Source organism: Balaenoptera ricei, chromosome 14 (assembly GCF_028023285.1).
Source record: "Balaenoptera ricei isolate mBalRic1 chromosome 14, mBalRic1.hap2, whole genome shotgun sequence".
NCBI classification, from domain to species: Eukaryota; Metazoa; Chordata; class Mammalia; order Artiodactyla; family Balaenopteridae; genus Balaenoptera; species Balaenoptera ricei.
The window spans coordinates 48054791-48069326 of record NC_082652.1 but is presented as its reverse complement, the minus strand read 5'-3'; the positions used below and the strand labels follow the sequence as shown (position 1 = coordinate 48069326).

The following is a 14536-nucleotide window of genomic DNA, read 5'->3' as shown; positions in this document are numbered from 1 at the left end:
ATTGTTTCCTGTATAAAGGAATTAGTCTTTTCAAGTTGTTTTTTTTGTTTTTTTGTTTGTTTGTTTTTCTAGCATTTAAAATTACTAAACCAGGATTGATGGGATGGATTATTTCAGCATCTAAGAAAAAAAAAGGGAACATTTTTAAGTTTCAGGGAATGGATTTCTCTTTTGAAATAGTTTGTTATTGGCTCAAAAGCTGAAAACTTACTTTAGAAAATATTAAAATGAAAAAAATAATTTCATGTGTATGCTATAAAGCTTCATTATTTTCAATTGATTGGGAAATTTGGTAGGAGGCCAGAGAGAACTGGCAAAACATAACTTTTTTTTATTGAAGTATAGTTGATTTACAATGTTGTATTAGTTTCAGGTGTAGTTACAATTACATATATGTATATATTACATGTATATGTAGTTACAGTTACATGTATTCAGTTACATATATATTCTTTTTCAGATTCTTTTCCGTTACAGGTTATTACAAGATGTTGAATATTGTTCCCTGTGCTGTTTTTCTATTTTATATATAGTAGTGTGTATCTGTTGATCGCAGACTCCTAATTTATCCCTCCCCCTCACCTTTCCCCTTTGGTAACCATAAGCTTGTTTTCTATGTCTGTGAGTCTCTTTCTGTTTTGGAAATAAGTTCATTTGTATCATATTTTTAGATTCCACGTGTGAGTGATATCATACAATAGTTGTCTTTCTCTGACTTACTTCACTCAGTATGATAACCTCTAGGTCCATCCATGTTGCTGCAAATGGCATTATTTCATTCTTTTTTATGGCTCAGTAATGTTCCATTGTATATATGGACCACATCTTCTTTATCCATTCCTCTGTCAATGGACATTTAAGTTGCTTCTATGTCTTGGCTGTTGTAAACAGTGCTGCAATGAACATTGGTGTGCATGTATCTTTTCAAATTAGAGTTTTCATCATTTCCTGATACAAGCCCAGGAATGGGATTGCTGGATCATATGGTAACTCTATTTTCAGTTTTTAAAGTAAGCTCCATACTGTTCTCCATAGTGGCTGTATCAATTTACATTCCCACCAACGGTGTAGGAGGGCTCCCTTTTCTCCACACCCTCTCCAGCATTTATTTTGTAGACTGTTTCATGATGGCCATTCTGATTGGTGTGAGGTGATACTTCATTGTAGTTTTGATTTGCATTTCTCTAATAATTAGTGATGTTGAGCATCTTTTCATGTGCCTGTTGGCCATCTGTACGTCTTCTTTGGAGAAATGTCTATTTTGATCTTCCGCCCATTTTTTGATTGGGTTGTTTGTTTTTTTGATGTTGAGCTGTGTGAGCTGTTTGTATATTTTTGAAATTAATCCCTTGTCAGTCACATTTTTTGTGAATATTTTTTCCTATTCTGTAGGTTGTCTTTTCGTTTTCTTTAAGGCTTCCTTTGCTGTGTAAAAGCTTTTGAGTTTGATTAGGTCCCATTTGTTTATTTTTGCTTTTATTTCCGTTAGTCTAGGAAACGGATCCAAAAAAATATTGCTGCAATTTATGTCAAAAGTATTCTGCCTATGTTTTTATCTAGGCGTTTGAGAGTATACGGTCTTACATTTAGGTCTCTAATCCATTTTGAGTTTGTTTTCGTATATGGTGTTAGAGAATGTTCTAATTTTATTCTTTTACATGTAGCTGTCCAGTTTTCCCAGCGACACTTGTTGTAGAGACTGTCTTTTCTGTATTGTATATTCTTGCCTCCTTTGTTGTAGATTAATTGACCATAAGTGCATGGGTTTATTTCTGGGCTTTCTATTCTGTTCCATTGATCTATGTGTCCATTTTTGTACCAGTACCATACTAAAACATATAAAATTTGAAAGGAGATATAGGCATTTAATCTCAAGTACTGTTTCAACAGAGAGATAAATTTATTATTTATTTTTGGTAGTTATGTTGTAGTGATTAAGAGCATAACCTTTGGGGGAATTCCCGGGCAGTCCAGTGGTTGGGACTCTGCACTTTCACTGCCGAGGACCCAGGTTCCATCCCTGGTTGGGAACTAGGATCCCGCAAGCTGCAAGGCATGGCCAAAAAAGAACATAGCTTTGGAATCCTTCTGACATAGTCCTGAATCCGCACTTTTCTGCTTATTAAATCTGTGAGCTTAGACTACACTTAGCATTCTGAACCTTAATTTTTCTTACCTGTGAAGAAGGAACAATACCTACCTCATAATGTTACTGTATTACATTGAGATAATATATGCAAAGCATTTAATTAGTGTCCAATGTACTGTTGGCACTTAATAAATGTTTGTTTTATTATCATTGAAATATAATCATTAAGATAGAATGAGGTATTTGAAAATCTCTTTGCAAATAAGTGGGAAACATTTTTATGGAACCCTGTGTACAGTTGTCAACTTGGTATGAAATGCCTTTTTTTATTGGTAACTCAAAAGTGAACTTTATCTCATCTTGGGATGAACTATCAACTTCTCCATTAGTGAAGTTTTAACTAATGAAATTTTATCGCAGAGAATGGAGTAAACAGATGCTAATTCTAAGTTTCTTATATAAAATTTATTTTCTAGGAGAATGCATAGAAGGGCTGCGGGAAAATGACTACCTTCTGATTCATTCGTGCCGTCAGTGGACCACCATCACTGCCCATAGCTTGGAGGAGGGGCACTATGTCATTGGGCCAAAGATAGAGATTCCGGTACATTATGCAGGTAAAGCTCCTTTCGAGAGACAAGAAACAGCTAATGAAGGGTACTTGAATATGCTAATTTTCTCCTCCACAGTGAGAAAATAGGAATTGTCTATAAACTAGAGGGTATAATGACTTAGAAAAAGATGAACGAAACACTTTGGTTATTTTATCAGTGAAAGCTCAGATTCATTTTGTCATAGACATTTCTAAGTAATGCATGTAGTTAAGCGTTGATTCTTAAGCACAGATTCTTATTAGATATTTATAAAATGAAATTGGTACAAACACAAAGATCATCTCTGGAATGACAGTCCATATGCATAGCCAGCCTCTGAACACCAGTATCTCTGAATAAATCTGAGCACGATTTGTGATGTCATGGTTTCACAAGATACCATTTCACAAACAAGCATTGTGGTCTGGTTTTAAAAGCATTGGATTGAAAGGTCAGATACCTGAACATGTCCCTCTTTGCAAGGAAGCGTTTAGAATACAGGCAGCAGAGGTGACCTCACTGCTTAGTTAAATCAGGATAATAGCTACCTTCTTGCCTCAGTTGGAACTCCATTCAGTGTAACAATGTCATCTAACTAATTTTTATTAAGGGCTTTCTAAGTACCAGCACTGTTCTAGGAGTTTATGATACATCTAGTAGCTTGAATCCACTTTCAATAGTGGTGGCTTACAAATGCAGTTTTTAAAAAACGTTATGTATATATATTTCCTATACTTTCTTCTGGTGCTTATAGTTCATTATGTGAAGGATCTTGACTTTTTCTCTACTGTTGTTAATTTTTCAAAAGTCTCTAGCAGGACACTGTAATGGATTAGCTATAAATTGTATAGCCCTATACTGCCATCCTGTTTTTGAGTGACTCCTCTACATTGCCCAGAGAGTTGTCTGTTTGGAAAAGAGACCTTGCTCTATCCCCACTGTCTAGAACAGCAAGCAAAGGGTATGTGTTCAGTAAATATTTTTTGGATGAATGAATGGTTTGGTCCCCCTTTTATTCCTAGGAGTCTTCATTGCTAGATATGACCTAGAGATCACTAAACTTCTCAAAATCCTTCTTATTCCAGAAAAATTATAAGAAAGAATTTCTCTTGCCTGAAACCCTGTCCTGGAATTCTCTTGCCCAGCTGTAGGAGTAGACTTCATAGAAAAAGGAGGAACATATAGCTACAGAAAGTATTAACGACTGTGAGATTGGGAGCCAGGCCAAAGGGGCAGAGAATGAGACAGACCCTCCACCTGCCCAGTCTCTCCTGCCAGTGGTCCCACAGCAGGTGAGATCCATGCTAGTTTTAGCAGAACCCAAATTCTGTCCCTTGTGGAAAACCGAGAAGGAAGGTGTAAGATTGTGATTCAAATGTATGATTTTACCTAATCTGCTGTGTTCTTCTTTTAGTAGATTGAGTTTTAGTCTTTCCCCCAAACCCATTGCTCCATGACGTCGTTCGTCCCAAATGCATGCTGTCATTTGATCAGTTACTCAGATCTCTTTGGAGACTCCGTATGCCACCAGTCTCTTTGACTTACTGCTCAAAGCCCTCATAGGGGCTGGTTCTAGTGCATTTCTTCAAACTTACCTTTTCTACTCTGAAGAGTGAGCCTTCCACTCTAGCTAGATTAGTCACCTCACTGTGTCCTGGATATCCTGAGTACTTTTCCATTTACACCATTCCCCGGCCGGAGTTGCCTTCCTTGGCCATGCTTTTATCAGAGCCTGTCATTGCGTCAGGAGGGTGCATGTACCCCTGACTGTCGCCATATGGTCTTCGATGTACTTACCGTGTATCACATTCATTTAACACACGTCCTCAGGCTTCGTTCAGTTACCTTTTCCTACAAGCACACACATCTTCACTTGCCAGCTGCACTGTACACTTCCTTAACAAGTGAGACCAATTCTAAAAACCTTTGTGAGTCCTTAGGATCTGTACACAAAAGATACAGTTCTTTATGGCTGCAGATGCTTCACCTAGGGATCTCAAACTTGGCTGTACATTGGAATCACCTGGGGAGCTTTCAAAATGACTGATGCCCAGTTCCCATGTCCAAGGTTCTGGTAATTGGTTTTGAGTGTGGGCTGAGCATTAGGATTTTAATAGCTCCTCTTGTATGTAGTTAAATTATGCAGCCAAGGCTGGGAATCCTTTATTCTGGAATGGGCATTCACAGTGCCAGATGATAAGATTTCTCTAAACACCTGCAAATATTTGCAAATGTTTTATTGTTCTGAACATTTTTTTAAATAGACATTCACCTTCCACCGGGATAAAAGATATGGTATGTTCAACAGCTTACTCTTTATCTGCAGGGAGAATGATAGTACACTTAATTGGGAAACCCCAGGCCGTGTATTGCAAATGATACTTTTTTTTTTTAAAGTAAAATTGAGGTCCCAAGACTAAAAAGAAACATGAACACTAAGACTATACCACTTTACATGAAAAGAAAGAAAATATATTAAAGGAAGAAAAACTTGAAATAGAACTGTCTTAGTCAGTTCAAGCTGCTATAACAAGATACCATAGACTGGATAGATCATAAACAAAAGAAATTTATTTCTTGAGAAGTCCAAGATCAAGGTGCCAGTAGATCCGGTGTCTGGTGAGAACCCAATTTTCTGGTTTGCAGATGGTCATTTTCTTGCTGTGTCCTCACAAGTTAGAGAGAGAGAGAGAGAGAACAATCATCCTTCTCAAGTCTGTTCTTATAAGGGCACTAATATCATTCATGAGGACTCCACCCTCATGACCTAATTATTTCCTGAAGGCCGCACCTCCAAATTCCATTACATTGGGGATTTAGGCTTCAGCATCTGATTTTGGGAGGATGTAAACATTCAGTCCATAGCAAGCAACCAATGGTTTATGAGACATTTGATAAGATTATGTCAGAGAGCATCCTAGGGGATATTTTATTTCAAAGAATTTATTATCAGGTCCAGCCTTTGGAAGAAAGAGAGTATAAAGTAAATTGTGGAGACTAAAAATATCGTTTATGTCTCTGGTTTATTAGTGTTCTAATTTTAATTCGTAGAAGAAACCGTTATTCATGTATGTTGTACTAATTTGTTGTAATTTCATTTAGGTTAAGAGTCATCACTCATTCTTTGAGGAAAATTAATAAAGAATAATTAAATATGTTTAACATAGTAATAAAATCTACCAGCTTTGTAATCAGCCTAGTTGGATTCCTGGTTCTGCCACTTACTGTCTGTATTTGGGCAAGTTACTAAACCTCTCTGAATCTTAGTTTCCTCATCTGTAAAGTGGGGATAACTATAGTGCCTTTCTCTTCAGCTAGTTGTGAAGATTTAACGAGGTAATGCAAGTGAAGCACCTTTCTGAGCGCTTACTAATTCCAGGTGCTCCATAGTGTTAATGGTGGTGATTATGGTAATGATAGCAGTAAAATGTTTCTAAAGATTTAACTGTTTATTTTGAAGTACAGATTACAAGTTGAATTACTTTTCTGCTCATTAAAGCAGTCTGAATACTGATCCCCTCAATGTTGTTTTGGCTGCTGGGTTTTTTTGTTGTTGTTTTAAACTTTTTACTTTGAGGCTGCAATCGTATGATATATTCCTTTATACTATTTACCCATTTTTACCATCATTTGCCATGTTTGTTGTATTCTTTTTCTCCATCTCTTTCTCTGCACACTCACACACACACACACACACACACGCCCATATTATTTATTTATCCCGAATCATTGGAGAGCAGAGAGCACACATCCCCCTTAGACTTCATTATGTATTTCTTAAGAACAAGGATATCTTCTTATGTAACCACAGTACTGTTAGCAAATTCAGGACATTTAATACTTTAATCTACGGTCCATGTTCCAGTTTTGTCACTTATCCCAATAATATTTTTTCCCTCTAGGACAGCATCTAGTCTGGGACCCCTTATTGTATTTCCCTATCATGTCTCTTTAGTCTCCTTTAATCTGGGAAAGTTCCTTATCCTTCCCCTTATCCTTCCTTCCTTATGTGTTTTATGACTTTTTTTTTTTTTTGGCTGCATTGGGTCTTCATTGCTGCGCGCGGGCTTTCTCTAGTTGCAGCGAGTGGGGGCTACTCTTCGTCGTGGCACGCGGGCTTCTCATTGCGGTGGCTTCTCTTGTGGAGCACAGGCTCTAGGTGCGCGGGCTTCAGTAGTTGTGGCACACGGGCTCAGTGGTTGTGGCTCGCGGGCTCTAGAGCTCATGCTCAGTAGTTGTGGCACACGGGCTTAGTTGCTCTGCAGCATGTGGGATCTTCCGGACCAGGGCTTGAACCCGTGTCCCCTGCATTGGCAGATGGATTCTTAACCACTGCACCACAAGGGAAGTCCCTATGACATTTTTGAAGAATATAGGCAAGTTATTTTATATAGAGTAGCCCTCAATTTGGGTTCCCCAGGCTGTTCATGATTAGATCGAGATTATGCACTTTGGGCTGGTTGTGTCCTCCTCGGGGAATCACATCTAGAGACACGGGATGTCCCTTTGCCCCTTATTGGTGACATTGATGTTGATCACTTGGTTAAGGTGTTGTCTGATTTCTCTGCTGTATAATTACCATGCTTTGTGTTACTGGGAAATTTGAAAGAAGGTTCTTTGAGATTCTGTAGGTATCTTATTCCTTCTCTAACTCCCCCCCTTCTTTTGTTGAGCAGCTATTGATATTTCCTGTCTGATTCAATTTTTACTTTGAAGGTGGCAAAACAGTGCATTTCTAACTTAACTCCATCATTCCTTCTTATATGTGTTGTCATTCTACTGTAAGGAAGAGCTGTTCCTTCCCTCCCATTGTTCAGTTAGTTACCTTTTATTATCAGCATGAAATTATGGATCTTCCTTCAGGAAGGGGGTCGAAATATCTTCCTGTCCTTGTTTATTTTGATGCTCAAATTGTCTCATATTTTGCCATTTGGGTACAAGCTGACCCATCTATCTTTATGACATGCCCCCTTTTCCTTATTTTCTGGTATAGGTAACAACCATTCTTCTCAGTTAGTGTACCGTTTTCATCAGGGCCACTGCACTGTCCTATTCCAGGCAACGCTCCTTACTTTGTGGTCTCTGTAAATGGTGCCTCTTGGAGTTGTGCAGTGCACAGCCCAGGCAGTCGTACACAGCTCTATTCACATATATTCTGGAAAGTTGCGAAACTCAGCATTTTTAGAAAATCACAATTCAGAGTGCCTTTCCCATATTTTTTATCAGAGATTTTCATGAAATTCCTCATGTGAAAAGAAATAATTTCATAAAATTTTCAGAAAAGAGAAATATGACTTATGAAGTCCTTATCAGAATTATACTCTGATGTGGTGGTAATAAGAATCGCCTTACTCTGAATTCTGAAATTACTAGATGTGCTTTGAGAAAAAAAATAAAGACTTCACTCATTCTGACAAAATAAGTTTTTTATTTGGGATAAAAGGAATTTTCTTGGTTTAACAAACAATTGATTCCGAGAGAGAGAATGTGTTCAGTCAGCATCAGCATCACATATTTTGCTAACAGCAGGGAAACCACTCAAGAAGAATTGGCATAGTGTTTAGAAAAATGCAGCTTTCAGACAACTTTCAGTCAAAAGGTATCATAGATCAGTTTTATCTAAACTCTAACTTCTTGTTGCTACCGAAAGGGCAAAGATTTCCTAAGGAATGTACAACACAGAATTCGGAATTTTTCTGCATTCTGTGTACTCAGACCATCTAAATTCCTGCCTGGCACTGCATCAGACACTGCTAACTCACCCTGCACGCTTCCTGACTTGTTAAACAAACAAACAAACCAAAAAATCTATTTTTAAAAATTAGAAAAGGGAACCTAGTGCAACTTAATTATAGCCAACAGTTTATGAAGATGAACGATTTCCATTTTACAATTCACGTTTCTGTTCATCAAATTCCTTGTGTCTCTGCAGCTCAGAGCGGTCAAGCTCGCGCATATCACTTACACTAAAGCATGTGTCTCAGGGTTTATGCTGAACCCTTCTAGGGCCTTAAACCTAATTTGCTATTCACAATTTGACATTTTGTCCTTTAAAACTAATATAAACTTCAGGCTCCACAAAAAGCTGGATACGCCATTGCCTCTGGAATTTTATTTGCCCTTTTAAGCTCCAAGTTTCCAACCTATAAAATGAAGTTTTACCTTAGAAAATGTCGTGAAGATTCTCTGAGATCTAACTTGTGTAACTGACTCAACACTGTCCCCGTCACGAGATGAGTACTAAATAATGTTACCTCCTCGTTATCACCTCTGTCGTGAAAACCAGAAAAAGCTCTCTCTAGAGACACAGCTCTGAGAAATCAAATGAATCAGAATGAGAGGTGCCTGTACCCGTGATCCATCACTTGGGGAAGTAGTGGAATTCCGACCGGGTTTAGGAAAATTTAAATCGTTTGACGGCGTGCATGGTGTCATCATCAGCGAACAGATTGCTACTTGAATATAAGCATCTGAGATAAACTCCAGCCACGTTTGGCTTCTATTTTTAAATTCTCATCCTCCTGCAAATCTGGTGAATCTTTAACAAGCTAAAATGATCTCAGTACTGCCCTCCTAGCTACAGTATGTACAGAAATAGGTAACAGTGGAGCCCAAGGTTGGTTAGACTTGCTTATGAAATCTGCAAGGCCCTTCTCAGCAAGCACCTGCATTTATATCAGCAGTACCTGTTTTTAAAAATGTAGGATGTGCAGTGTCTGTCTCTCGGGCAAAATTATAGTAATGTGGTATTCTAACATAACCTTGAATTGTAATTACTGAACAAAAGGAAATGTCGAAACAAGCTAATTTTATTCTCCTGGGTTGTGAGTTTAATTAGCGTGAATCATCTGTTTACAAAAGTAACTACTTTTGTAGAACATCTTGTGTACTTTCTCTATTACATGGGATAAAGCTTATGTGATAAAATGGAAAGTAACCAAATGGTCTTTTAAAAAGTCCTCAGGACCAATATAGTATGCCAAGGAACATTATCCCAACCAGTTTTGCCAGTAATAAATATTAGCTATCTAAGAAATAACCATTTTTCATAATTGAATCTTTAGGTCACAGATAGCAATAACTCAGATTTATGTAGTGCTTAGTATTCTCTTGTTAACTCAGCATTTTACTTGTACTTCTTCATGTAGCTTTCACAACAAACTCATGAGGCAGGTTCTGTTATTATCTGAATTTGTGCACAAGTGCAAACTGAGGTTCAAAGATGTTAAGGATCTTGTAATATTACACAGCTAATAGGTGTGATTTGAACCCAGGATATGCAGCTCCAGAACCTGATTCCCTCACCACAATTCTCTGGAAAGTGCTAGAAGGCACTTCGCACAAGGAAGACATTCTAACCATCACAGAGAAGAGAGATCTGTTAGAATTTGCTGGTGAATTGAATAAAGCTTTTGCTTTTCTTTCCTTTCACGCACAGCTCCCCACTTGTAATCTGACTCTAGGGGAAAACTAAGGAAACATATATTTCTCTTGACCTTTTCCAGATTCATAAGTCATCTGCGTACAGGTGACATTCCCATTTCTAAGTAAATTACAGGAAGGAGCAAAGACAGAAGAGCTTCCAGGAGAGCCTGTGGGAGATCGAGAGGATGCTGTGGGAACCTGGGGGCCTTCCTATCCAAGTCTGGAGGCGGGGGGAGAAGGTCTTTTAAGTGCAACTGAGGAAATTGGTGATATTCAAAAGGACAGACTCGGTGAATAAATGGCAGGAAAATTAGACTTCACCAGGGGATTAAAAATGAGTGGAAGGTGAGACAGCAACACAGATCAACTGTGTGTGTCAGTGTAGTAAAGAAAAGCTAAGGGAGAGGACATAGGAGTGAAAGGCTTCTAATATTCATTTTTTAAGAATAATGGAGTCGGAAGCATCTTTCTCAGCCGGGGGGATGACTCAGAAGAGAAAAGGGGGGAAACTAATTAAGTAACGTAATAGCCTGGTGTCTGGGAAATTGTCTCTGCCATTGATTTCCACCAGGGGCGTTGTTACCCTCTCCCTCTCTACTTCTTTGTTTCATGATGTAGTTGGTGTAGCTACTGTAACGTAGTGTTTGTGGTCAGAGGTCGGGTGAATTGTATCTTTCACATTTGGGTATTCACCCAGATGTTTAAACTCAAAACAAAGGTAAAGAACTTATGTAAGCATCTACCTTTGATGGAAGAATGACTGGAGGACTGTCGCCAGCCTTTGGTATAGATTTCTAGTTTCACTTCTAAATGCTTAAGTATAATACCCCCAAGGAAATTTGAATATGAATGATATTCATGATGAGATGATTCTAGGGAATTATCTTGATTTTGTTAAGTATTGTTAGGTATGATACTAGTATTACAGTTTTGAAGGAAAGCATCCTTATTTTTTAGAGACATAACTGAATTATTTAGGGGAGGGGAATATGATTATCATTTATAAAATACTTCAAAAACAAACAGATCAACATAGACAAATATTGGGCGGGCTGTTAAAGTTGTTCAGTCTAGGTGAAGGGTAGATGGTACAGTATTCATTTTCTGTATGTTTTGAAAATTTTTGTAATAAGGAAAAAAATTGACTCTGACGGCAACCAACAGCAAAGTTACTTGTCGTGTATAACTCTTCAGTCGTATTCTTACCAAAACCACTTCTGCCTCAATCCTTGAGTCCTACTTATAGTCTTAGTAAGTTGTTCTGTTCCAGTGTCAAGTGTGGAAATAGCCCAGTGAAAGGTGAACTCGGAAAGAAATGATTCTGTTTTCACCACATGGTGCAACCATCCCAGCTTAGCAGCTACCTATGGAGACTTGATTGCTCCCAGCCTGGCCGGTTCCCAGGGGCTGACCCAGTTGGTGGTAGTGATTTAAGTATAAAGGGGGAAGGAGGTGTGTGTGTGTATGATTTGGAAAGAAAGGAAATTCTTTATTAGTTTCTCCTTAAAATAAGAGCTTTATGGGAGAAATGGAAAAGGGGAATATGAGTAAATACAGGGAAAGTTATTTGGTGTCACACTGTGGCTTTTCTTTTCTTTAAACATTTAAAAAATTTTATGTATGTATGTATGTCTGTGTTGGGTCTTCGTTGCTCCACGCAGGCTTTCTCTAGTTGCGGCGAGCGGGGGCTACTCTTTGTTGCGGTGCGCAGGCTTATTGCAGTGGCTTCTCTTGTTGTGGATCACGGGCTCTAGGCGCGCGGGCTTCAGTAGTTGCGGCACGTGGGCTCTAGAGCGCAGGCTCAGTAGTTGTGGCGCATGGGCTTCGTTGCTCCACGGCATGTGGGATCTTCCTGGACCAGGGCTCGAACCCGTGTCCCCTGCCTTGGCAGGCCGATTCTTAACCACTGCACCTGTGTGGCTTTTCTTGATCTATAAACGCTGGTAAAACAACGTTCATAAAAATTTGAGAATCCCTCGATTGCTGTTTTCACATTTTGGCCTGTTTACTCTCAGAATCCTTGAAAATCACACACTGCATCTACAACAGAAACTCTAGGATCCAAAACATAAAACAAAAACTCTGGTACGAAAACAGGGATGGTGTTTGGGGTTCAAAACTCCAAGGCTGTTGTTTTCTAATTTTTTTTTCTACTTCTCTGTCAGTACTGAATGGAAAGTTGGTACTTGAAAGGGATAACTCCAGCTTGAGTCTAATTTAACCTATGAGATAATGTGATTAACATCAGGTGGAAAGTTTGAACAAGCTGCCTGTAACCACACTGTTAATGGGGTGTTTATAACATGGGTGGGGATGGGTTCGTCTCACTTCATAATTTGATTTCCATGTTGGATTTGTACCTACGAGAGGTGGTGTGACCTTTTAAAATGTTCCCTTTCAGCTTTTAGGGATTGCTTTGAGTTTTTTTTTCTTTGCGGAAAACAGACTTCTATGTTCCAAAACTGATCGCAATGCCGGTAAGTCTTCCTGAAGTCACTTCCCTCCATTTCTTAGAATTGGAATCACTTACCTTTATGACTCACCCTCCAGGGTAGTGGTGTGCTGGTCTTCTGTTAAACCGCTTACCCAGCTGGGTAGTTGTCAGGAGGACTTGTCCACAGGAAAACGACAGACCACGTGTACCATGCGAACTTTTCTGACATTTAGGGCAAGAGGATAGATGATTCAGACACTCGCATGTGTGCTTTTCTGGAAGGTATACATTACCAAGGCCTCCAACCTGTTAGGACTGGTTTACAGAACATCATGGGGTTTGTCCCTAAGAGTGAGTCAAGCCAGTGAGTGAGTGTGAGACCAGCAATAAACACAAAGCTTTTATCTTCTAGACGTTAAAAATCGTTGTAGGTAAATGAAATGCAGAGGGCGCATCAGTGTTTGAAATAGTCCATGTCTCCCCTCGTGTCATTTGCATCCCATGAGCTTAATACCCAGTGGCAGCTGTGTCTTTCCATACAGCCCTTCACACCATTTCATCACCCCAGCTTTCTTACTTGTAGTAATGAAGCCAGTCACCCAGGGAGGGAATTTCAGCCCTCCATCACCTCATGCCCTTTCCTCTTTGCCCCTGAAAGTAATTGTGTGCCAAGTCTTATTGATGCCATCCCCACTGTCCCTGCCAAAGCTGCTTCCCCTTTCCAACCTGCTTTCACTGGGTCTCTGAAGACCCGAGTGCCTCCTTTCCAGCCCCCATCAGTCAGGTTATTTTTTCTCAACTAGAGCTGTTATTTCACCACCAGCCGGGACGTGTCAGAGGTGTCTTCCAGGTGGGTGCAGACTGTCGTCTAATCAGGGCCCTTCTGAGGGCTGACATCCATTCAACTCTAAGAGCATGCTCTCCGGTACACACCCCTCTGGGTGCCAGCCCCACTGGCCTGTTTGTTGTTCCCCAGATGGGCCCCACCCACCCTGCCTCACTCTGTGCTGTTTCTAGTCCTTGGATGGCTCACACATCAGTCACCCCCCAGCTATGAGATCCTACCTCATACACCACCTCCCCTCAAGAAGCTTTTCTCAATTTTCCACAACGTGTGTATAGATAAGGTCCTTCCTGTTTGGAATCCCTATAATACTTTGTGCTCAAGAGTGTTTATGTCTTGCTTTTATTCTCCTCCCTACTGAAGGCTCCTTGAGGACAGTCCTGTCTCTCACAGAATCTAGAACAGGCTTGGATAGTTTAAGAGCTCACTAAATATTTTTGAGCGAACTGAACCTGAGTCATCTTTAAAGAATGAACATTTTTTTCAGTCGGTTTACAAAGATGCCTGAGAATGCCTGGAGAACAGTCTGGTTCCCTTTTCCCTTGAAGCAGGCAAGTGTAGCTCTAAGCCCCTCCATGGATAGTTAGGGAGATAGATGATCATGACGCTCTGATAGAAGTGCAAACTGTTGAATAAGGAGAGAGCAGTTCTGTCAGGGAGTGGGAGGTGAGGGTCCTCAGGTGACCATGGCAGGAAAGGGAGTCTAGACCAAGTGCCAGATTGAGCAAAGGTTTGGATTATGGGCAATAGTGAAGATAATTTAAATGGGTAGTGGGTTAGAGGGGGAAGGATGATTTAGGAAATAAGTTTCGAAAACCAGCTTGGAACAAATGTAAAGAGATTCAAATTCTAGGATGAATTATGGGAAGAGTAATCTCTGTGCCTTGTGGGCATCCCTCCTAATCTGTGTCTCAAAAAGATTACAGGAGGCCACCACCTCCCATGCTGAGCCAGAATGGACAATGAGAAATCAGAGAAACAGGATAGGAAGTTGTTGAAATAACCTGATGAAAGATAATGAAGACCTGACCTCGGCTGGGGGAAGTGCTGATGAGGTAAAAGTTGATATCTAGATGCAGGGACAAGGAAAAAGGAGAGGAAGATAATTCTGAGATTTTTTTTTTTTTTTGGTCCAGTTTTTAAGGAAACAG

The 14536-nt window shown here is 39.6% G+C and overlaps 1 protein-coding gene across 3 annotated transcripts in view; it reads left to right on the top strand.

Moving 5' to 3' along the window:
- Positions 1–14536, top strand: part of GAREM1 (GRB2 associated regulator of MAPK1 subtype 1) — a 211412-nt gene that overhangs the window by 64414 nt on the left and 132462 nt on the right. For 2 of the 3 annotated variants that reach the window (XM_059893922.1, XM_059893921.1), the window contains exon 2: positions 2566–2706. The exons of the other annotated variant lie outside the window; for it this stretch is intronic. In XM_059893922.1, the coding sequence (XP_059749905.1) occupies positions 2566–2706 (141 nt within the window). The remainder of the gene's footprint in view (positions 1–2565; positions 2707–14536) is intronic. 3 annotated transcript variants of the gene reach the window in all.